The sequence below is a fragment of the Neofelis nebulosa genome, chromosome 16 (assembly GCF_028018385.1).
Source record: "Neofelis nebulosa isolate mNeoNeb1 chromosome 16, mNeoNeb1.pri, whole genome shotgun sequence".
In the NCBI taxonomy this organism is placed as follows: Eukaryota; Metazoa; Chordata; class Mammalia; order Carnivora; family Felidae; genus Neofelis; species Neofelis nebulosa.
The window spans coordinates 3,146,395-3,168,865 of record NC_080797.1 but is presented as its reverse complement, the minus strand read 5'-3'; the positions used below and the strand labels follow the sequence as shown (position 1 = coordinate 3,168,865).

At 49.8% G+C, this 22,471-nt stretch overlaps 2 protein-coding genes and 1 long non-coding RNA gene across 3 annotated transcripts; 2 read left to right on the top strand and 1 right to left on the bottom strand.

Annotated features, from left to right (window-relative positions):
• Positions 1 to 1,492: 1,492 nt before the first annotated feature.
• RNF222 (ring finger protein 222) lies at positions 1,493 to 7,529 on the top strand. Its single transcript, XM_058705911.1, has 3 exons — positions 1,493 to 1,871; positions 5,902 to 6,114; positions 6,686 to 7,529. The coding sequence occupies exon 3, from the start codon at positions 6,713 to 6,715 to the stop codon at positions 7,304 to 7,306; it is 594 nt and encodes a 197-aa protein (XP_058561894.1). The 5' UTR covers positions 1,493 to 1,871; positions 5,902 to 6,114; positions 6,686 to 6,712; the 3' UTR covers positions 7,307 to 7,529.
• A 6,113-nt stretch (positions 7,530 to 13,642) lies between these two features.
• LOC131498535 (uncharacterized) lies at positions 13,643 to 15,861 on the bottom strand. Its single transcript, XR_009255458.1, has 2 exons — positions 15,750 to 15,861; positions 13,643 to 14,397 (listed from the first exon to the last, which is right to left on the bottom strand). It is a non-coding gene; the product is annotated as an uncharacterized LOC131498535 (long non-coding RNA).
• Positions 15,862 to 15,878: 17 nt separating this feature from the next.
• Positions 15,879 to 21,819, top strand: RPL26 (ribosomal protein L26). The gene is made up of 4 exons (XM_058705912.1): positions 15,879 to 15,984; positions 16,929 to 17,101; positions 18,215 to 18,355; positions 21,644 to 21,819. The coding sequence occupies exons 2-4, from the start codon at positions 16,934 to 16,936 to the stop codon at positions 21,770 to 21,772; spliced, it is 438 nt and encodes a 145-aa protein (XP_058561895.1). The 5' UTR covers positions 15,879 to 15,984; positions 16,929 to 16,933; the 3' UTR covers positions 21,773 to 21,819.
• Positions 21,820 to 22,471: the final 652 nt, after the last annotated feature.

The window sequence follows — 22,471 nt, the reverse complement described above, 5'->3', positions numbered from 1 at the left end:
CGGACCCCTGGAAATGCTCATGAAGGAGAGACATTTGGGGAGACCTCTGGGACTGGAGTTGCAAAATGAAATATAGGATGCCCAATGAAATTTGAGTTTTAGAGAAACAACAGATACCTTTTCTCTGCTTGCTAAATCTGGGACTGCCTGGAACACCTCACCTTCAGCTCCTCAGGGAAGAACACACAAGACTGTCATGACAGTCATCCCTGTGTCCCTGGGTGAGGTGGCTGGGAGCACTCCCTTGACCATCCTCCCCAACCAGCTTCAAGGTGCCCATAGAGCCAGGCCATGATTAGACAGGTCAAGGAGGGGCCACCCTGGGGCACCCTATAGAATCAAACTCATGCTTGACTGAGCCTTAGATTCAGGAAGCTCCTTTTTTTTTTTTTTTTTTTTTTTTCAGGAGAAAACCACCTTCTTTTTTTTTTTTTAATATTTATTTGTTTTTGAGAGAGAGAGAGAGAGATGGAGAGACAGAGTGTGAGTGGGGGAGGGGGCAGAGAGCTGTGAGCTGAGAGCTGTCAGCACAGAGCCCGAGACAGGGCTCGGGGCTCAAACTCACAAACTTTGAGCTCATGACCTGAACCAAAGTCGGATACTCAACCAACTGAGCCACCCAGGAGCCCCAGAAGAAAACCACCTTCTTGACGACTTGGCCTCCAGTCCTGAGCAAACTATGAGGGAATCCCTCGAAAGGTTTCCAGCACCCCCACCCCCTCGCTTTATTCCTGCCTTGTTTTTGATTATTTTTTCCCGATCACAGAAGAAACACACCTTCCAGGGGAACATTCAAGTACCACAGAAATGTAGAAGTTAGAGAGTCCCTCCAGAGATAACTACGATCAAGTTTGATGTGTCTTATTCCAGATCTTTCTCTATAAGAAATTGCCCAATTTCCATAAATAGAATCACGTTTTATGGACGGTCCTGAAACTTACCTCCATTTCCCATGATGTCAGGGATTTCTTTCCAGGCAGGTTTGCGTTTCTAATTCATTGGTTTTCACGCTGCCAATGGTTCTTCATCTCCATGGTGTTTGGTCTTTGGGAGCTCTGAGCCCCTTTGAGTGTTTGATGAATGGCAAAGGCACGTGGGCACATCACTCAAATATTTGTATATTACTTAGGGTGTTGTAGCCTTGCTGAGTCTGATCTGACCCCTTCATTCTGTGCATGGCAGGGGAACAGGGGTCTGGGGGAGGACAACTGAAATGGGCCCAGGACGGTGAAGGACCATGAAGATAAATTTCTTTTAAAGTTTTTTTTTAATGTTTTTTTATTTTTGAGGCGGCGGGAGAGGGGCAGAGAGGGAGACACAGAATCCGACGCAGGCTCCAGGCTCTGAGCTGACAGCACAGAGCCCGATGCGGGGCTCGAACCCACGAACCGCGAGATCATGACCTGAGCTGAAGTCTGACACCTAACCGACGGAGCCACCCAGGTGCCCTGAAGACACATTTCTTATTGTTGGGATGGGGAGACCCACCTCTGACAGCCTCAGTCAAAGGGGTCCTGGATCCTGGCTTCCATTGCCAGACCTCCTGACTGTCTTGGGAACCCATCCCCAGGCTCCTCTGCAGACCCAGGGGCTCCTCTCCTAGCATCCCCATCAAGATCACCTGACTCCAGAAGCTGCCAATCCCCTGGCCAACGCCAAGAGCCTCCTGGCCTCAAACGGGTTGGGCGACATTCACTTCCCTTCACTGTCCTCCCGACCTGCTCAGTCATTAGGAAATGCCTCAGCGGCGGCTGTCACAGTGACAGCAGCAGGAAGACGTGCCGTCTGCCCAACACCTGTGGGTGGCTCAGATCTGCTCCGCGGAGGACGCGGTGGAGAGGCGGACGCTGCTCTCCCTGGTCCCAGCCAAAGTGAGTCTGGGGGACTGGCTGGGGGCGGGGAAGGAGGGAGATCCAATCAGAGCTTGGCGAGGTTCTGGACCAAAACTGGAGTGGCACAGGGGTGTGGGAGTGTGTGTGTGTGTGTGTGTGTGTGTGTGTGTGTGTGAGTGCATAGTGTCTAGGGGTGGGGAAGTGGTCACAGCCAAAGCCACAGGGTCTCGCTTTGGGACACCAGGAGGGACACCCAGCTGCCTAGACGTGTCTCTGCCTAACAGGCTCCTCGTCCCAAGGTGGGGGAGGCGGGAATCCCCTGGGCTGACAGTACCCCCCATCAGTCCTCACCACGGGCTGCTGCTGTGGGTGCTGGGGTTTCATGAGGTCAGCTCCCCTTGGGCCGGAGTGAGAGCCGTGTTTAGAGTCACTCTGAGGAAGGTCTCTACCAAGGTGATGCGAGTTTCATCTCCTTTCTAAACCACTTTACGAGGTAGGCTAGACGTAAGAAGGCTGTACGCGTTTAACACAACTGGATTCTGGAGCTCTCAGAAGGGATTTCCATCCATGGGTGTTTGTTAAATCAGGGTTTCTGCGGGGGTATGAGGGCTGGGACCTCCTTTTCCACCATCCTGCTCTCCGTTGACCAAGGTCTGGACTGTCCTCCGTGGAGGCATATCCAAACCCTCGCTAGAGGCGGCCTGGGTCCACCCTGTACTGGCCTGTCTCCTGGGTCCACCCTGTACTGGCAGTGTGGCTTTGAACAAGTTCCTGCAGCCCTGAGCCTCAGTCCCTTCATCTGTAAAGTGGAAATAATACCTACCTCCCTCGGTTGTTGTCAGGATTACATGAGGAAGAGATATAATATACCAAGCACGTAATTAGTGTTCAATAAATGGTCGCTGTTATAATTATTTATTATTGGGTCGACACTGGTCCTACCTCACCTAGGAAGACTTTCCAACCCTACTCTCCCCACAGTTTCCTAAAGCACCAGCGGGGATGCCTTTGGACATATAACGTCTTACGTTGTTATCGAGCTAGTCTGTGCCCAAATCAGAGCACATTCCTTGAATTTGACTGCCCTCACCCCGGCCCCAGCACCCCAGTACAGGGTCAGGCCCATGAGAAGAACTCAAGGAATAATGAAATGGAATTAAGAGAAAGGGAGGGACGCAAGCAGGGAGAGGGCAGGGAAAGACGGAGAAAGGGAGGTGAGAAGGAGGTGGGGGAGGAGGGTGGCGCTGTCCAGGCACGGGTGGTGTGGCTCTCCCAAAGCACGGGAAGAAGAAAAGGTTGCCCAGGGAGGCCACCAGTGGGGACCAGGATGTCCTTCTGCACCCCTGGATCCCTTTTACTTTTCCTCAAACTCCAGTGAAAATTAGAGTTTTCCTCCTCCCTCTCCTGCTCACCTCAGGGAGGATAGTGCTTCCCAACTCAGCTAAAGAGCTACTCACCCAACTCGTCTACTGATTCTAATAACCTTCTCTATATCATCTATGGAATCTCCTCTCTCCGTGTCTGTCTCTCTGTCATCTCCTTCTCTGTCATCTTCCTGGGTGGCCTCAGTCAAGTCACTTCCCCTTCTCTGGACCTGGTCTCCTCCCTTATAAAACTAGATTTAACTAAATGACCTCAAAAGTCCTTCCTTCCCCTAACATTCTCTTAACTATCTGCTTGAATTCTCTTGCATACCTTGATACCTACTTCTCAGTGACCCAAACAACTTCAGCTATTAATCACCATTCCTCCTTTTTTTTTTTAAATCTCTTTTTCAAGAACATTTATACATGTGCCCTGGGCTCTAAAGTTTCATGAAGGACCTTCTTGATCCTGCTTATCTTCAATGCCAAAGCTTAGTTCGTGGCACGCAGCAGGAGCTCAAGAACTATTTGTTGAATAATTGGATGGCTGGATGGCTGGATGGATGGCTGGATGGATGGCTGGATGGATAGGTGGATGGGAGGATGGGTGTGTGGGTAGGTGGATGGAAGGAAGAAAGGAAGGAAGGAAGGAAGGAAGGAAGGAAGGAAGGAAGGAAGGAAGGAAGGAAGGAAGGATAGATGGTTGGGTGGATGGGTGGATGGGTAGATGGATGGATTGATGGATGGACTGACGGATGGACAGAAGGAAGGAAGGATAGGTGGAAGGGTGGATGGGTGTGTGGGTAGATGGATGGATGGATGGATTGACGGATTGATTGACAGAAGGAAGGAAGGATAGGTGGATGGGTGGATGGGTGGGTGGGTGGATGGATGGATGGATGGATGGATGGATGGATGGATGGAAGGAAGGAAGGATAGGTGGATGGATTGATGGGTGGGTGGGATGGATGGGTACACAGGTGGATGGATGGATGGAATTGCCACCATATGCCTGTGGCGGTTGTGAAATGCAGGGAGATTTGTGAGTAGTTGGTTGGCTTAAGAGGATCATGGTCATCCTTGAGAATAATGCACAGTTTAGACATTTGCGAGTGTGTTAAGAAACAAAAATGACAGAGAAACATTGGAATCATCACCTTAATTGTTATCTATTGCCCATCACTTCCCTAATCTCCCCTTGAACCTGTTGCCCAGTCCATCCCATCATCTCTTCATCATCTTGTACAGTTATTCTAATCTGAGGGGAGCTGGCCTCTGTTAGGGGTGTGTGCTAGTTTTTTAGTCATCTACATAATAAGGAACAACTGGGGCGCCTGGGTGGCTCAGTGGGGTAAGCATCCGACTTCAGCTCAGGTCACGATCTCACACTCCGTGAGTTCGAGCCCCGTGTCACACTCTGTGCTTGACAGCTCAGAGGCTGGAGCCCGCTTCAAATTCTGTGTCTCCCTCTCTCTCTGCCCCTCTCCCACTCACGCTCTGTCTCTCTCAAAAATAAATAAGCATTAAAAATTTTTTCAAAAAATAATAAGGAACAACTCGTGAGGCATGGCGGAGGGGGAGGCAGATGCTAGGCGCCTGTCCTAGCAATGACATCTCCCACTTGTTGAGCACGTAGTGTGTACCAGACTCTTCGGTCACATTGGCTCACTTAACACTCTGAACAACTCTGAGAGGAAAGCAGTGCTGTGAACCCCAAGCTCCAGGTTAAACAATTTGCCTGAGGCTACACAGACGGTAATGGGCGTATCAAGGATTTGAACTCAGGTGCAGAGTCTGAGCACTTGAAATCCTCACCCAGCCTGGGGGCCATATTGATCACCCAGAGACCAAAGCTTGAAAACCTCTGAAAAGATTTCGGTGCTGCCTCCAGGGTCCCAGGTCCCCTGTCCCCACCTTTACATGGTTTTTTGCTCCTTCTTCCTTCCGGGACATTTTCAACTTGGCAAAATGTATTCGGAACCAAGCCAAGAGAGGGGAGCGATTCCAAAAGATTTATGGTTTTGAGAAACTATAGTCTTTTCTAATAACTGACCTTGTTCCCATTATGTCATCTCTTGGTTGTGGGGGTGCCACAGAGTTCCATTTGTCAGCGTGTCCAGGTGTCTTTGTCTATGTCACTGGTGGAAGAAAATATCAATGACAGGTCATCACAGTTCCTTCCAAAGAGGCTGATCTAGATGAGTTGAGGCTACCCAGCTAGGATACCGGGAACTTGTAAGTGAGGAACCTTGGGCCTCACCACGTACCCAAGTAGGTGTTTCCGTACTTCAAAGTCAACATTTGGGAAGCTGTGTCCTTAATCCAACAATTCTGCCATTGCTGAAAACATCTTTGGGGGCTCTCGTTTGCTTTCAGATAATGTTTAAAACCTACCTTGTTCCTTTACGGTGACTCCGTATCTTCAGTTTATTTTTTTAATTTTTTTAAATTATTTTTTAAGTTTATTTATTTTGAGAGAGCGAGCGAGCAGAAAGAGGCAGAGAGAAAGAGAATCCCGAACAGGCTTTGCACCACCAGCACAGAGCCCGACGGGGGGGGGCGCTCAACCTCACGAACCGTGAGATAGTGACCTGAACTGAAACCAAGAGTCAGATGTTAGCCGACTGAACCACCCGGGCGCCCCTCTGTATCTTCAATTCAAAACAGCATCACAGCACTTGATCATTCATGTACTTTCTCACCAGGCCTGTCTCCCAGTGACTTGTGGCCATTTCCAAAATACCAGACATATCCTCGAAGCATGAAAATCTGCCTTTACCAGGGTTAATCAGAAGGTTCTCTAGCTGCCTTAGGCAGCCCAGGAAGAATTTGAAGAATGAGTGGGCCGTGGCAGGTGGACGTAGGAGCCCACAGCTCCCTGCCGTGACGACACAGAGGGCCAGTGGGCACTTGGATGTGTAAGTTCTGAGCTTTATTTTCAAACCAGTCATTGCTTTATAGCCACGCTCGGCACAGAGAGGAATGCAGTCCGATGGCTGGATACAATCCAGTGGCCCTGCCGAGTCCCCGAGCAGGGAGAGAGAGAGGAACAGCAGAGGATCTTCTGGAAAATGGCCACTCTGGGTACAGACCCATACTGGAGACTGGGCTGAGTCTGGAGGGGGGAGCATCTGTTTAGCTGCCCGCTTCCCCCAGGAAGCGGGTTCCCCCCTTGCCTTCGCTTCTGCCATCAAAGCAGGAAGAGGAGAGGTGATGACCTCACCACGCATGCATGTCACGGTTGGGGTGAGGGATCAGGGAGGCCACGCCTTCATCACAATCCACGCCCCTGGTTGCAGAGTCTCTGGGGGCTGGGGTTCCTCTTTATCTGTCTCCCCATCCTTCCAGAAATGCTCCCTCCTCTCCTCCTAAGGGGCTTGGCTCCAGTTCTCAGACTCTGGGGCAGGGGCCAGGAGGTGTGGGAGGGACTTGGGAAGGAGGGAAAGGCACGGGGGTGCTCACAGCCCTTCTCCCCCCTGCCCCCCACAGCTAAGGCCCTGCCTCGGCAGAGTGGCCATGTCAGAAGGGGAGAGCAAGGACAGCTCGGGCAGCGAGTGTCCCGTGTGCTACGAGAAGTTCCGCGACCTGGACGGCGCCAGCCGCACCCTGAGCTGCGGCCACGTGTTCTGCCACGACTGCCTGGTCAAGTACCTGCTCTCCACCCGCGTGGACGGCCAGGTGCAGAGGACCATCGTCTGCCCCATCTGCCGCTACGTCACCTTCCTCAGTAAGAAGAGCTCCCGCTGGGCTTCCATGCTGGACAGGAGCTCCCAGACCTTGGCCGTGCCCGTGGGCCCCCTGGCCGCCTCCCCGACGGCCTGGAGGCCGCCCCCCAGCCAGGGCGCCCAGCTCCCCTCGGACCCGCCGCCCGGCCTGGCCCGGGAGCCCCAGGTCTTCGTCATCAGCCGCCACGGGATGCCCCTGGGCGAGCAGGACAGCGTGCTGCCCCAGCGCAGCCTGGCCGAGCTGTCGGAGGCCTCGCCGGCCCCCAGCTCCCGCCGGGCCTTCTGCTGCCGCTCGCGGGCCCTGCTACTCATCACCCTCATCGCCGTGGTGGCCGTGGTGGCCGCCATCCTGCCCTGGGTGCTGCTGGTGAGGAAGCAGGCCTGACAGCCGCCCTGGGCCGACCGGGGGCCTGGACGGGCGTCCTCACTTCTCACCTCTGGCTCCTCCCGCCCGGCGGGGGCCCAGGGAGGCTGGGGCTGAGCTCTGGGCCCAAACAGGAACACCAGGTTCCAGGCCAGGGTGCGGAAGGCAGTGGAGGCCCCTCAGGAACCACGGCTGCGCTCCCCACCCCCCGGGTGGGGGTTGGTGGTAGCCTCAGCAGATCCTCCCCGCCTCCTCCAGGCTGGTACTGAGCAAAATGGAGAGCTGGTGGCTTCCCCCTTCCTGTGGGGTCACCAGCCCTGAGGCGTCCTCCTTCTCTGCCAGGTGACCCACCCGAAGCCAGGCAGGGCTCCCTGGTGGCTGGCTGGGGGCCCAATGGCAGGACCCCTCCGGGTCAGAATTCCCACCCGGGGTTCTCTAGTCCGCTGTCGGGAACAAACAGAAGCAGTGACTCAGGGCCCGAAAGCGCCCTTCCCAGAATCTCAGCAAACGTCCTCACGGCTGCCCTCCCGCCCCCAAGTCCTCCTGAACCCCAAGTCCCCGGCCTGGAAGGCCTTCCCTTGTGGGGAGGAGCTGATCTCAGGGGCTGTGGCCCCGGGGACCTCTGGGGGAAGTAACAGAAAAGGGGCACTGAGGCCGAGGCTGGCAAAATGGCCCACAAACAGAGCCAGAGGCCTCCGCAAGCCTCGCGGGCCCGTGAATGGTCCAAAGTTTGAGTCTTGGGGTTGTCAAGGGTGGACTGGCGGGCGGGGAGTGCAGGGGAAGCTTGACCGAGACTTGAGTCAGCTAAGAAGTATGCAACTATGGGGGCAAATTAACCCCTGGGGGCTCCCGCCTCCCAGCCGGCCCAGGTCCTCATGACCCAACCACTCATTAGAGGTCACACCAGCCGGGCCAGTTTCCCAGGCCCATTCCCAGCTGGGCTGGGCCGGGCAAGGACGGGTGGAGAAGCAAACAGCTGAATTCATCAGGGACTCTACTGTCTCAATGAGACAGTCCCCACCCTGGACTGTGGCCCGGCTCCGTGAGGAGGGCCACTCCGAAAGCCTCGGTCGGGGTCTTGCCCATACGTCAACGGGCCATCATCTTAACTGTAGGATGAACAACGACAAAAACTCTCAGCTGCTCTCTGGGATAGGCGGTTGTTCACACCCCGGCTGTGCCAAGAGCTAACGCTCCCCCCCGCCCCCAGCCTATGCCTCTTGGCAAAGTTCGCTATCTATCTACGGAGAAAGAAATAACGCCCTGCCTCTTATCTAGTTCCCAAATCCCTGTGGTGGCTGGTGTCCATTAGGGGACCGCCAGGGAAGGGCTCCACTGTATAGGGGATATTTGGGAAGCAGGGAGGGCTGATTGAAAACACTTACGGATTTCTTTTTGTTCTTTTCCAGACCCAAAAAGAGCATAGGTGCTATTTGTGGGGCCGGGGGGTGGGGGTAGGGAACAGGTGGATTCATGGGGAACATATTTATTACAAGACTAAAAATGTTAAAAATGTTAGTTAAAAACTAATGAGTCTGTTTTATTTAAGCTCGGTCAGACTGCCTTAAACAGTGTCATTGAATTTCTGGGGACTTGACTCTAGTGTTTTCAGATTCTGTTGTGTTTGCCAAAGGCTAATTTCAAAAAACCTGTGGTGTTTTCATGTCATTCATTCAGTGGTGACTCATAGCTGGCACTTTTTTATTTTCAAAGAACGCCGAAAGTTATTTTTTAAATAAAGGTATATATTTTCCCAAAGATTCCGAAGACATTGCCAACACACATGGGGAGCTCTGAGCTTGGACTTTCTGGGAAAATTCACTTTAGACGAAAGAGTTTGAAAATACAAAGGCAAATGGGTCTTAAAAAACAGCCACACTTGTGATAGAAATGCAAATTAAAATTCTGCTGGTATATATACCATTTTTCACCTATTAGCCCGTCAAACCCTGATTAAAAAAAATTATGTTTATTTACTTTTTGAGAGAGAGACAAACAGACAGGGTGCGAGTGGGGGAGGGACAGAGAGAGTGGGAGACACAGAATAGCTCAGAGCCTGAAGTAGGACTTGAACCCACAGACTACGAGATCATGACCTGAGCCAAAGTTGGACGCTCAACCGACTGAGCCACCCAGGTGCCCCTCAAGCCCTGATTTAAAACCCACTCTGCTGCCCAAGCTGAGGGAAAGCAGGTGAGGTGGTTGGGGATGTATATTGGTAACAAACCCTAGGAAGGGAAATTTGACATCACCTATCAAAATTTCCACTTTGACCCAGCAAGTCCTATTCTAGAAACATATCCTGTAGATAGACTTGCAGAGATGGGCAGTGACTCCGCAGTGTTCTATAATTGCAACTTTGTCATCACAAAGGATTGGAAAAACCCTACGTGACAATCAATAGGGGCCTGGGGAGATTTCCCCCTTCCCCCTTGATACTTTTTGAACCAAGCAAACATACTACTTATTCAAGAATTAGATTGAAAAATGTTAGTACAGGGGTGCCTGGCTGGCTCAGTTGATTGAGCATCTGACTTTGGCTCGGGTCATGATCTCATGGTTCCTGAGTTCGAGCCCTGCATCGGGCTCTGTGCTGATGGCTCGGAGCCCGGAGCCTGCTTTGGATTCTGTGTCTCCCTCTCTCTCTGTCCTTCCCCCACTCATGCTCTCTCTCTCTCTCTCTCCCTCAAAAATAAGTAATAAAACACTTAAAAATTTTTTTAATCTTTTTAAAAAAATGATATTAGATGCCAAAGATATCTTCAGGGTACATACCTGTTGCCCCGTGAGGAGCTGGCCCCCAAAACGTTTGAGAGCTGCTGGACTACCTGTCCTGTGGCTCAAGGGTGTCAGCTACGGCTCAGTGGGGCTGGTTTGTCTGCTTAGAGGTGTGACATCTTATGCTGAACAAGCACACCAGGAAGGAAGGTAAGAAGCTTAATATTTGACTCAGTGCTTCTTAGCTCTTATGGACTTCTTTGGGCCGGATCATTTACTATACTTGTTTTGATTTTTCTCTACCCTTCCTTTCCTTTGTTAAGTGAAAAGCTTTGGCTATGAATAAACCACCCTGAGGTCAGGGCACTACAGAGAGATACCATTAGATAAATAAAGAGATGGACAGACAGACTGATGGATGCCTGGGATTAAACATGAGCTGTTCCTCCTCCCTACCTTCCCTTGTCCAGGGGCGTGCCCCTTACACACACACACACACACACACACACGCACACGCACGCACACACAACTTGGCCACCTAAATCTAAATGCCCTAATCTAATAGCACGTATTCATCAATCAATGCCAATACATGGAAATTATATTACATTTGGCTATCTTCCAAATGAAACAGCAAAGCAGTCTATACAACCTAGCCACCTGTGTAATCCTAGTCACGTGCCTTGACAAAAAAAAATGTGTCACATCATCTGGCTCATGCTAACTCTCTCCCATCTCAACCTTTTGATTCATGCTTTCTGATTTCATCTACTCGACCTATACCGGAGGCCCACAGGAGCGCTTCTCCATGGTCCACACAGTTGTTTTTTTTTTTTATGAGACGATGGCATTGTATCGGGGTAGGGGATTTGTGGGAGGCATCGGCACTGGGCGCTGGGCCAGGGTGGCACGGGCCATGCTCAAGGCACCCTCTCGGGTGTGGTGCCCACCAGTGAGGCCACTGGTGTGGACCAAGATGCAGCCAGGGATCCCGCTGATCTGGGCTAGGGCCTCATCCCGAAGTCCCTGCCATGGCTCTGGCAGGGGCAGCCGGCTCTGGAATGAGTGGGGCTCCTTGGGCACACACTGTACCCGCCGCTGTCCAGCCTGGTCCGTGTAGATAACAAAGGCGACGGTCACCGGAGGGGACAGCCCAGATTCCAGGTCCACCTGGAATCGCCAGGCCAGGGCCTCTGCCACCAAGGCCCAGGCTGGCAGCCAGCTGTGCTGGTAGGAGTCCACTCTCTGCAGAAACTCCTCTCGAACTAGATCTTAGTGCAAACCTTTCTTGGTCTTCTTTACCAACACCGATGTCTTTTAATTTCATCAGCATTTCCTATTGGAAACCACGGTTCTTCCAGGAAAACATATGGCATTCCTGAATAATACTTTCCAAATGTCTTTTGCTTTTAATGTTTATTCATTTTTGAGAGAGAGAGAGAGAGAGAGAGAGAGAGAGAGAGAGAGAGAGAGAGAGAACACGAGCAGGGGAGGGGCAGAGAGAGAGAGAGACAGGGAGACACAGAATCCGAAGCAGGCTTCAGGCTCTGAGCTGTCGGCACAGAGCCCGATGTGGGGCTTGAGCTCACGGACTGCGAGATCGTGACCTGAGCCAAAGCTGGACATATAAGAATGGTCTTTAGGGGCACCTGGGTGGCTCAGTCAGTTAAGCTTCCAACTCTTGATCTCAGCTCAGGTCATGATCTCATGGTTCATGGGATCGAGCTCATCATGGGTTCATGAGCTGACAGTGCAGAGCCTGGTTGGGATTCTCTCTCCCTCTCTCTCTCAAAATAAATAAACTTTTAAAAAGAATGCTTTTTAAAGCACATATCTTGTTTTAAATGACACACAAACTGAAAGCATTAATTAAATGTAAGACTCATGCAAAAAAAAAAAAAAACCAACCCAAAACCCTTTTAATTTTAACATATACCTGCAGAGTCTAGCCCTACCAAGCAAGCTTAAGGATCCGTCTATTTCTAGTGAAAACCCAGGCCACAGATGCCAGGAGCCTGGGCACATAGCACCTCTGCACTCCTGAGACACCCTCCCATGACCTCTACCTTCGGCAAAGCCTGCAATGACTCAGACAGCCCTGTGGCTCACCTCGCTTCTCTCTCTGACTTCCTTATCAGCCCAGACGTCCTCTTTTGGCCCCAAATAACCTTGCCCCATCCCCACACTCTCCCTCATCCTCCTTTTACCTGGTGCAAATGAACACGACAACTAATTCTCAACACAAACTATTGGCAGTTCCAACAAATGGTGTTGGGCGCAAGGCTCTGGGCTTTGCTTGGGTGGTTCCCTCTGCCTGGAAGATACTTCCCCACCCTTGTCTCCCGGGAGAACTCCTACCTAGCTTTCCAGAAATAATCCAAGGGTTACCTGTGAAGACTTCCCTGAGCCCAACCTCAGTTAGAATCGACTGCACCCCATTACCTTTCCAGGCACACTTTATTATGCCTGTTTGTTGACATGGCCATTTCACCATTTCTTCCTTCTAGACGGTATGCTCCTTAAGGGGAGGCTAGATCTTACTGATTTTTTTTTTCTTTTTGAGAGAGAGAGAGCTCACAATTGAGCAGGGGGCAGTTGGAGAGAGAGAGAGAGAGAGAGAGAGAGAGAGAGAGAGAGAGAGAGAGAGAGAATTGAGGCTCACCCGATGTGGGACTTGAACTCACAAACTGTGAGATCATGACTTGAGCCTAAATCAGATGCTTAACGACTGAGCCACCCAGGTGCCCAGTCTTACTGATCTTTGTATCTCAGTGCCTGGCATAGGAGTTGGTAAAGAGTAAGAGTTAGAGAAATATTTGAAGAATGTACAAGTGAAGGTAGGCAATCAAGAAGGAAGGAAGGAAGGAAGGAAGGAAGGAAGGAAGGAAGGAAGGAAGGAAGGAAGGAAGGAAGGAAGGGATAAATGGGATGGTTAGGTGTCTAAGGACTAAACAAGTTTTAGTCCAAGGGACTTAGGTGTGGAGTCTGGATACCTGGTTTGACTTAGGACTTCACAAAGACTGGTTTCAAAAGGACCCAAAAGAGTCAGTTTAAAAGGAACTTTTTCAGGGTGTCTGGGTGGCTCAGTCAGTTGAGCGTCCAACTTCAGCTCAGGGCACGGTCTCGTGGTGTGTGAGTTCGAGCCCCGCATCAGGCTCTGTGCTGACAGCTCAGAACCTGGAACCCGCTTTGGATTCTGTGTCTCTCTTGCTCTATGCCCCTCCCCCGCTCATTCTCTCTCTCTCTCTCTCTCTCTCCCTCTCTCTCTCAAAAATAAATATTAAACACTATATGCTAACTAATTTGGATGTGAATTTTAAAAAATAAAAGTAAAAAATAAAAGTAAATAAAAACAAAATCTTAAAAAAAAATTTTTTAACTTTTTTAAAGGAACTTTTTCAAATCAAGTAAGAGGCACGTAAGGAAGGTGGGGGGCGGGCAGCCAGGCGAGGTGCCCGGACTCTCACGCAGGGAGGAGCCAAGACATTTATGCGGATAAACAGACTCTCAACCAGGCTACCAGTAATTTGCATCTGTGCACACAATTTGTACCCTGGCATTCTTCACGCCGTATAAAGTGGTTATGCTGTCCAAATGGTGGCCTGAAGGTTTAATCTCCATGAGTCAGTGTTGTGCACGGCGGCTGAGGGAGGGTGGTGGTAAGGAAGCCTTGGAGGGAAGGGTGTCAGCAGTGAGTGATGGGGAGGAAGAGGAAACAGAACAGGCCTTTGTGGGAAGAGAGGAAGAGGTTAGGCGAGACCTTAAGAAGAGGGGGTTAAGGAAACTCCTAAGAACAAGGAGAGAGAGTTAAGGTGAGTCCGTGAAGATCAGAAAGGAAGGCAAAGTAGGAAGGCTTCGGCTGTAACTTTCAGCCACCAAGTCAAATTCAGCCCAGCCCCGGAGCCCCATGGGCTTTTCTCTGAAGGTGTCTTCACTACAGCCACCAGGACCTGGCTCCTGGAGACAGTGCATCATGCTGCCTCACACCTCCAAGCCTCCCCTCCAGCTTTTCCCACTGCTTCGTGGAGCTAATTTTAACATTCTCCAAAACTCAGCCAAGGGTGATCTCACCCCAGAAGTCTTCCCTGACCCCAGAGCTCTGTCCTATTCCCGGAGCACAGAAACGGTGGCTGGCTCAACCAGCACTTTTCCTGGGGTCCCGTGATTGCGGGTTTCGCTGTTTCTCCTCTAAGACAGTGAGCTTCCTGCAGGCAGAAGGTTTGACTGATTTCATTCTGTAGCTCCAGTGTCCCTTTTAGGGATGGCTTGCAAAAGATGCTCCATAAACATTTGTTGAAAAGAATTGTGGGGGCTCCTGGATGGCTTAGTTGGTAGGGCATGTGCCCCTTGATCTGTGGTCATGAGTTCAAGCTCCAGGTTGGATGCAGAGTTTACTTTAAAAAAAAAAAAAAAAGAATTGTAGTAGAGATACTCTATCCGAATCTTTCAGTTAGAAAAATCTGGGGCTGTTTACCTTACAGCATATTTAAAGCACAACTTTTCTTAAATCACGAAAACACAGGTTCTTTACTGATTCTACCCTGGCCCCTCAAAGACACGGTTTCTTGCTCTTTGACTCGACCAAATGGAGTCCTAGAAATTGGGACCATATAGGAAAGGGACTGGGCAGCACCTACACGGGTCCTTCCATAACCTATGGGTTCTACAAAACGCGTACAAGCTCCTCCCACTTCTCTGTGGCTCAATGGCCCCATCTGTACAATGGGAACAATAATACTGTACCAGCCTCACAAGGCTATTTGGTGGATGAAAGGAGTTAACGTGAAAAGGAGAAGAGCATTTCCAGTGCTCCGCAAGCTCACTATGTCTCAGGAATTATTATGAAATGCATGTCTTCTGGACGTTGCATCATTCATTCAATGACAATGCATTACTCATTCAACAGAAACCGATCCCCTATTGAGTACGCGACGGCAGGGCACCCTGCGGGAGCTCACACACACACACACACACACACACACACACACACACCCCAACTGCAGCCTGCCCCAGAATCCGTTTGCTGGGGAGGGCACCCTCTCGCCCTGCCTCCATCAGACCCTGAACCGAAAGACAAAAGGCAGTACAATTCAGAAAGGGCCACAGCGCTCCGCTTGCAAAGGCCTCCTTGCAAGTGTGGACCGGCACCCCGTGGCATCACCTTCGAGCTCGTTAGAAACTCAGGTTCAGGGGCGCCTGGGTGGCGCAGTCGGTTAAGCGTCCGACTTCAGCCAGGTCACGATCTCGCGGTCCGTGAGTTCGAGCCCCGCGTCAGGCTCTGGGCTGACGGCTCGGAGCCTGGAGCCTGTTTCCGATTCTGTGTCTCCCTCTCTCTCTGCCCCTCCCCCGTTCATGCTCTGTCTCTCTCTGTCCCAAAAATAAATAAAAAAAAAAAAAAAAAAAAAAAAAAAAACCGTTGAGAAACTCAGGTTCAATCTCGTTGCGCTGGGCGAGGACGGATCGCGGGTCCCAGCCCTTGCAAGGTCCGTGGCGGGTCGGAGCGCCTCACGGCGCCGGCAGCACACGCCGGATGGAGCCCGTTAAAGGACCGGCGCGCTCGGCACGCCGGCGCCACGGGCCGGGAAGGCTTGGCGGCGTCCACGGAACCGAGGTCGCCAGTGGCCACCTGGCTAATGGGCCTCCCGCTCCCTCACCACTCACGGGGACAGTCACACCCTGAGCAATCCCCGCCCCCCGCCCAGGAACTAGCCTTCCCAGAGAACGCCGCTGCAGAACCCAAACCTACCCCGGGAGACACCAGGCCCAGGAGAGGGCAGTTTTGCAGGTCCTAGCAGTTCCCCTCCTAGCCGCTGGGGAACACTAGTCACCAATCTCTTTCCCAGTTTCCTCTTCTCGTTCAAACCCAGCGCCTCTCTCGCGCCAAGAGACGATCGGTCTCGCGAGATCTCTCGTAAACTTACAGAACCGGAAGTAGCGTGTAGCTCTCTTCCCTTTTGCGGCCATCGCTGGAGCTGCAGCGGGTGAGTTTTCGCCGGCCGAGCGCGAGTAATCCGTAGCCATCCGTTGACGGGTGTGCTGTCTTTTGGCGCTAGGGGCCCGATACTCTCCCGGCGAACGAGTAGCGCCGAGGGAGAGGGACTAGGATGGTCCCCAGCCTGTCTTCCTCTTAATTCCAGGGGCAGCCGACTCGGGAAGGGAGGAGAGGGGTTTGGGAACTCGGAATCGGAGCCTGGAGAGGAGGGGTTCTGCGCAGATGGTTCAAGTCTATTCAGTGTCGTTTCTTAAAGAAGAGCCTCGAAATAACTTTGGCAAAGCCAGGGAACTTGCAGGCCGCGCTCATTAGAAGGTTTTCTTCGACCCGAGATGTGCAGCGTTTCCCAGGTTTGGGGAGAACGGAGTTAAATGTGTTCACGTCCGAGTCCGTAGGGTATTGGCTTTGGTTGGTCTTTGTAAAGCGTAGTGTTGTAATTGAGTTATCGGACCGCTTTGTCTTCATCAGAGATACAAGTCCTGTCTTAAGTTCCTTACCCGATATTTCAGGTGCTTGGAGGCTGTGAACTAAAATAAAAGCTTAAGAACTAAAACAAGTCTGTTAGTAATGGAAAATCGTTTGTCGGGGGCGCCTGGGTGACTCAGTAGGCTAAGCGACTTGGGCTCAGGTCATGATCTCACTGCTAGTGGGTTTGATCCCCGCGTGGGGCTCTGTGCTGACAGCTCAAAGCCTGGAGCCTGCTTGGGATCCTGTGTCTCCCTCTCCCCGGCTTGCGCTCTGTCTTGCAAAAATGAGTAAACGTTTAAAAAACAAAACAAAACTCTTTGTCCCATAAACGAACATACAAAGTACAACAGTTTCTGTGGGCTTCCTGAGACTTCAAGAGGAAATTGTTGGGAATGTCACTTGTTGGGACGCTGAATGAGATTTTGAGCATTTAAGGGTTTAAGCCTCTTTGCACTCTCTCTTTAGCCAACATGAAGTTCAATCCGTTTGTGACCTCCGATCGGAGCAAGAACCGTAAAAGGCATTTCAATGCACCTTCGCACATTCGCAGGAAGATTATGTCCTCCCCTCTTTCCAAAGAGCTACGACAGAAGTACAACGTTCGATCCATGCCCATCCGGAAGGACGACGAAGTACAGGTATGTGCTGTGCCCGGGTGTCTTGGCAGATACCCCCACACCTGGCATAGAAGAGGGATCATCTGAGAAAGATGCACTTGAGACTGTGCTCCCCAGAGCAGGATTGCACAAGGGCACTAAGAACCCAAACAGGAAAAAAAGAGCAATTGTCCCAAGTATCAGAAAGCGGAAAGGTGGTTCGGAACCAGAGCGTTACCCCGCGGTTCTCTTTTTCTTGGTGCGTTTGGTCATTGAAGAGGCTGTCGAGGGTCCAGATACAGAAGCTGTAACTGAACTGCAGTCTTCTCTGGTGGTTTCACATTTACAGGTGAATATCTTGCCAAATCTATTTAAGCGAACGTTTCTGTGAATGTTATTTAGTTGGAACGTGCCGCTGTCGATTGCAAGATTTTAGGCCGTCTCTAAAGCAACTCGCCTGTCCCCCGTACTATTTGATGAGGTTAATGCCCATTTAAAGATGAAGCCAGTTCCCAAATAGTGGTGCAGGTTGCGAACAGCCCCTGGTTGCTACTGGGCTGGTGCTAGAATTGCCCCTAGATTTGGGAGGTGGTCTTCTCTGTTGAGATCGTCTTCATGCGAGAAGATGTGCTTCTGGAAAGAAATTTCTGGTTTCTTTCAGAAGCACTTTGGGTTGCTTCCTGGCGAACAGGATCTTAGGACTACCGGGTAGGACGCTGTTAAACTTTGGGAAAGAATTGAGTTTTTTCCCATGTATTTGCTGCTGCCTACTCTGTTACCGGGTGGGACACTTTATTGGGTTGTGAATTAAATCTTGTGGCCTCTCGCTTCCTCTGAGACGGAGTAAAGTTCCTTGTGGTCACCCAGCTACAAAAAGCCTAAGTGGACTTGTTTTTAACCTACCAAGCCCACCACTGCAGACCCATCAGTTGATGGGCGTACTGTCCATCACAAGGCGTATATGAGGGCAGGGTTTATTTGCAGGCTAATTAAAGGCAGAGAGAATTACTCCCGTGTTTCCAGTAACCGTTACATCTTTCAAAACTGAAGGGTCTTACAGATCTGAGAGAGTGAATGACATTTACGTGATTTCGTTTTCCTGATTTGCAAGGTTGACTTTCTTAATATTTCTGTCATTCGTGAATTTGTATTTAGGTTGTGCGAGGACACTACAAAGGTCAGCAGATTGGCAAAGTGGTCCAGGTTTACAGGAAGAAATACGTCATCTACATTGAACGAGTACAGCGAGAGAAGGCCAATGGCACGACTGTCCACGTGGGCATCCACCCCAGCAAGGTGGGTGTTTCTGAGAATGCTTGAGAGAAGGAAATTACGGCAAGTGTTGGCAGGTGGGACTGCTTGTTTGCAGAGCAATCCCATAGAAAGACTCCCGATTTTAGAGGTTCTAGAAACCAGTCTTAGGGCAAATACCATATTTGAATGGAGTCCTGGAAACCAGTCTAAAAATTTTTATGAGATCAAGTTGTTTTTAACAGTCATTTTGTATATTTAATGTACCTTTTGGTCAGTAGCAATTAGTAAACTGATCAGTCTGACAACAAAATTTAAAATCAAGAAATGGGTTATTTTTATTTTATTTTTTAATGTTTATTTTGAGACAGAGAGTGAGCAGGGGAGGGGCAGAGAGAGGGAGACAGAGAATCCCAAGCAGTCTCCGCACTGTCCCCGCAGAGCCCAGTGTGGGGCTCGAACTCATGAACGGTAAGATGGTGACCTGAGCAGAAATCAAGAGTCAGATGCTTAACTGATTGAGCCATCCAGGCGCTGCTAGGAAATAGGGTAATTTTTAGATTAAATGGAGCTGATCCCCTATTTGTTTTTACATATTATAGTGGAGTCAGTATGGCAAGTTTACAGCCTTGCAGAGATTTCATACATTTACAAATGGGGAAGAAAACTGGAGCACAGAAGCTAAGATCTCCTGATGGTGATAGTGTCTGAGCCAGGATAGAAAATCCAGTCTGTTAATAACCCATAACAGGTGCCTGTCTGGAACTTGGATGTGAATTCTCTGATCCAGCAGTCTCTGATTGATCTCTCTTTTAAGAGAGAGCAAACCAGGGAGGGGCAGAGAGAGGGAAAAAGAATTCCAAGCAGGCTCTGCACTGGCAGCAAAGAGCCTGACGTGGGGCTGGAACTCACAGAGATAGGACCTGAGCCGAAATCAAGAGTCGGCCACTTAACTGACTGAGCTACTGATGGCTCCCCAGTTTTGTGTTTTTTGCTTTGAAACATTTTATGTTGCCACCATAAATCTCTTTTTCAAACTACAGGAAAGTTGAAAGACTGGTGTGGTAAAATTCCTGCATATCTTTCACCTGGAATTCACTATAAATATCTTCCCGCATTTTCTTTACCCCTCTTCAACACCCCCAGTGGATTACAAGCGTCTTGACACATCCTCGCATGTTCTCTTAAGAGCAAGGACTTTCTCGTTTTCTAACCTTCGCCAGTCATATGTGCATCTGGAAAGAAACCTCTGGGTTTCTTTCAGAAACACTTTGGGTTGCCTCCTGGTGAACAGGATCGCTAGCACTACCCAGACTGTTAAACTTTGGGAAAGAATTGGGTTCTTTGCCACGTGTATTTGCTGCTGCCTACTCTGGCAGGCAGGCAGACCTGGATTCCAGGTGAGGAAATCTTGGTCTTTTCAAGGTAGCACAGCTGAGGACATACCCACTTCCTCGCTGTGGCGCAGTGATCACCTTCATGTCTTTAGTTCCGCCTGGGGACGTCACACATACAAAGGCAGGTGACTCCAACCCATACCTCTGCATCCAGTGGCCTAGTTTGCATTTCAGCTTGGCTTTCTGATTAATGACCTCAGACCTAATGTGTTCAAACTTCTGACTTGGTTCACAGTTTGCCTCCATCGCCGTGTAGGGCAGCTCTGTCCTCCCAACTGCTCAGGACGAAAATGTCATTTATTATTTTACACCCCCCTGTCTGTTCTATTTAGAATCCTGTCTGTTCCCTTCAGAGTGGCCTTTTTGTTTCTATTTTTATAGAAGTTTGTTTGTTTATTTTGAGGGAGAGAGAACCCCCAGCAGGCTCCCCACTGTCCGTGCAGAACCCGGTGTGGGGCTAGAACTCACAAACCATGAGATCATGACCCAAGCCTAAATCAAGAGTCGGACGCACTCAGGTGCCCCAGAGTGGCCTTTTAAGACCTTACTCGATCCCCTCACCAGCCACTTGTAGACGTCCACTCTTCGTGATCTAGTCTGCTGGCCTCCTTGCTCGTACAGCCGAACTGCTCACAGCGTGTCTGCTGTGAGCAGCATCACCTGGCCGCCTGATCAGAGTTCCAGATTCTGTTCCAGGTCTACTGGGGCAGCACCATTAATCTGTTTTCACAAGCTCTCCAGTTGATTCTTAGACACACTTAAGATTGAGAAACATGTACGTATAAACCTTTTAAGTTCTGCCTTTGGACCTTTGGACTTGCTGTACTTTTACCAGAATCGCTTTTCACTTTACCCCCTTTTTTTCCAGGTGTTTATCTTTTCTGTTTGTTTTTTATTGGAATCTATTGGGTGTCTGGATGGCACGGTTGGTTAAGCATCCAGTTGTTGATTTCAACTCGGGTCATGATCTCATGGTTCGGGAGTTTGAGCTGGCAGCTCAGAGCCCATTCGGTCTTCTCTCGCTCCCTCTCTCTGCCTTTCCACAGCTCGCACGTGCCCTCTCAAAAATAAGTAAGCGTTAAAAAAATAAAATATATTTGACAGAATATGTAAATTCAAGGTGTATGAGCTATTAGTGTGATAGCTTTATATATAATATGATTGCCATTGTAGCAATAACGAGCACCTCTGTGTGGTGCATAGTTATCCTTTTTAGTAATTGGAGTAACTAAGTTCTAGTCTCTTAGTAAGTTTGGTGATTATGATGCAGTATTGTGTAGAGATCACTGTGCTGTACATTGTATCTCTAGGGGGTTACTGTTTGTAACTTTGTACCCTTAACATCTATCCTGTCTCCTATCCCTTGGTGACCACCATTTTATTCATATTTTACAATTCCACATGCTCGTGAGCCATACAGTACAGGTCTCTGACTTCTCTCACCGTAATGTGTTCAAGTTTTCAAGTGTCTGTTTGAATGGAGCCTTACCAGTAGGGCCTTGTTTGACCACCCTATGACTTAGCCTGTTTGCCAGCATTCCTTAGCCTCCCCACGTTGCCCGGTTTTTCTCTATGTCAGAGTCTGATATACATTCACTTAATTTGTTTTCTCTCTCCCCATACTAAAATACAAGCTCTCTGATGGCAGAGATTCTCTTTTTGGTCATTGTGCTGTGTTTGCAAACCTGGTTCAGTGCCCTTTACCCCTTTCCCTCACCTTCCTTCATAAAACTAAAATTTATCGTAACCTGGAGGTCTTTGACAATTAGATCTGTTGAAACAAGGTCCGTACTATGATTTTGTGGGTCGAAGCGTGAGTAGGGGCTACGTTTCCAACTTTATGATTCTGAGGTTATAATAGAAACAAAAATACGTATGGTTAGCTTGTGAAACTAGTAACTATTTAAAGCATAGAAATGTTTCTGTTTTTCTGCAGGTGGTTATCACTAGACTAAAACTGGACAAAGACCGCAAAAAGATCCTTGAACGCAAAGCCAAATCTCGCCAAGTAGGAAAGGAAAAGGGCAAATATAAGGAAGAAACAATTGAGAAGATGCAGGAATAAAGTAATCTTATATTCAACTTTAAATAAAAACTGTTAAAATGATAAAATGATGAGCCTTTAATTTCTGTGTGGTGCCTGGAGATACTACCTACTTCACAGGGGACCCGTTTTCAGGGAAGTTAGGTGGCATTTGCCATCTGGAGGCAGGCCGCCCCTATCTTGTGGCTTGATTTACTGTTTGGGTTTTTTCATGTGAGCATCAGTTCTTTTAACAACTAGGATTTAACAATATTCTGAAATCAGGATTGCTAAGGTAGTGATTTTTTCTTTTCCTTTTTTTTTTTTTTTTTTTTCCCCCCTGGAGTTGGCTCCATGCCCAGCATGTGGCTGGAACTCACAGCCCTGAGATAGTCACTCTGCATGGACTGAGCCAGCCCGGGGCCCTTCTTCATTTTTACAGCAAGCAGTATTTGGGGGACATCATGCCTCATTGAGAAGAAGGCCTAGTAGGAAGCTATGTGAGATCCTGCCTCTTGAACCTGTCTCCTGTTAGGTGCACGTCTATGTTGTAGTAGCCTATTTTTAATTTTTTTTCCTAAAAGTTAGATTGCCATTGGATTGAAAGTCTTGTCAGGAGGACAGGAGCTGCTAGGCTTTCCCAGCAGCGTCCAGCCCCCTGCCCCAGGCTGTTCCCCTACAGTGAGAAACTACAGGATCCCTGGCATGCCCGCGGGCCCCTTTTACCAACCTGTTTTAATG

Coding starts and splice junctions, on each gene's coding strand:
- RPL26 (XM_058705912.1), top strand. CDS start 16,934: ATGAAGTTCAATCCGTTTGTGACCTCCGATCGGAGCAAGAACCGTAAA. Junction 17,102..18,214: donor GGAAGGACGACGAAGTACAG/GTATGTGCTGTG, acceptor ATTTGTATTTAG/GTTGTGCGAGGACACTACAA. Junction 18,356..21,643: donor TGGGCATCCACCCCAGCAAG/GTGGGTGTTTCT, acceptor GTTTTTCTGCAG/GTGGTTATCACTAGACTAAA.
- RNF222 (XM_058705911.1), top strand. CDS start 6,713: ATGTCAGAAGGGGAGAGCAAGGACAGCTCGGGCAGCGAGTGTCCCGTG.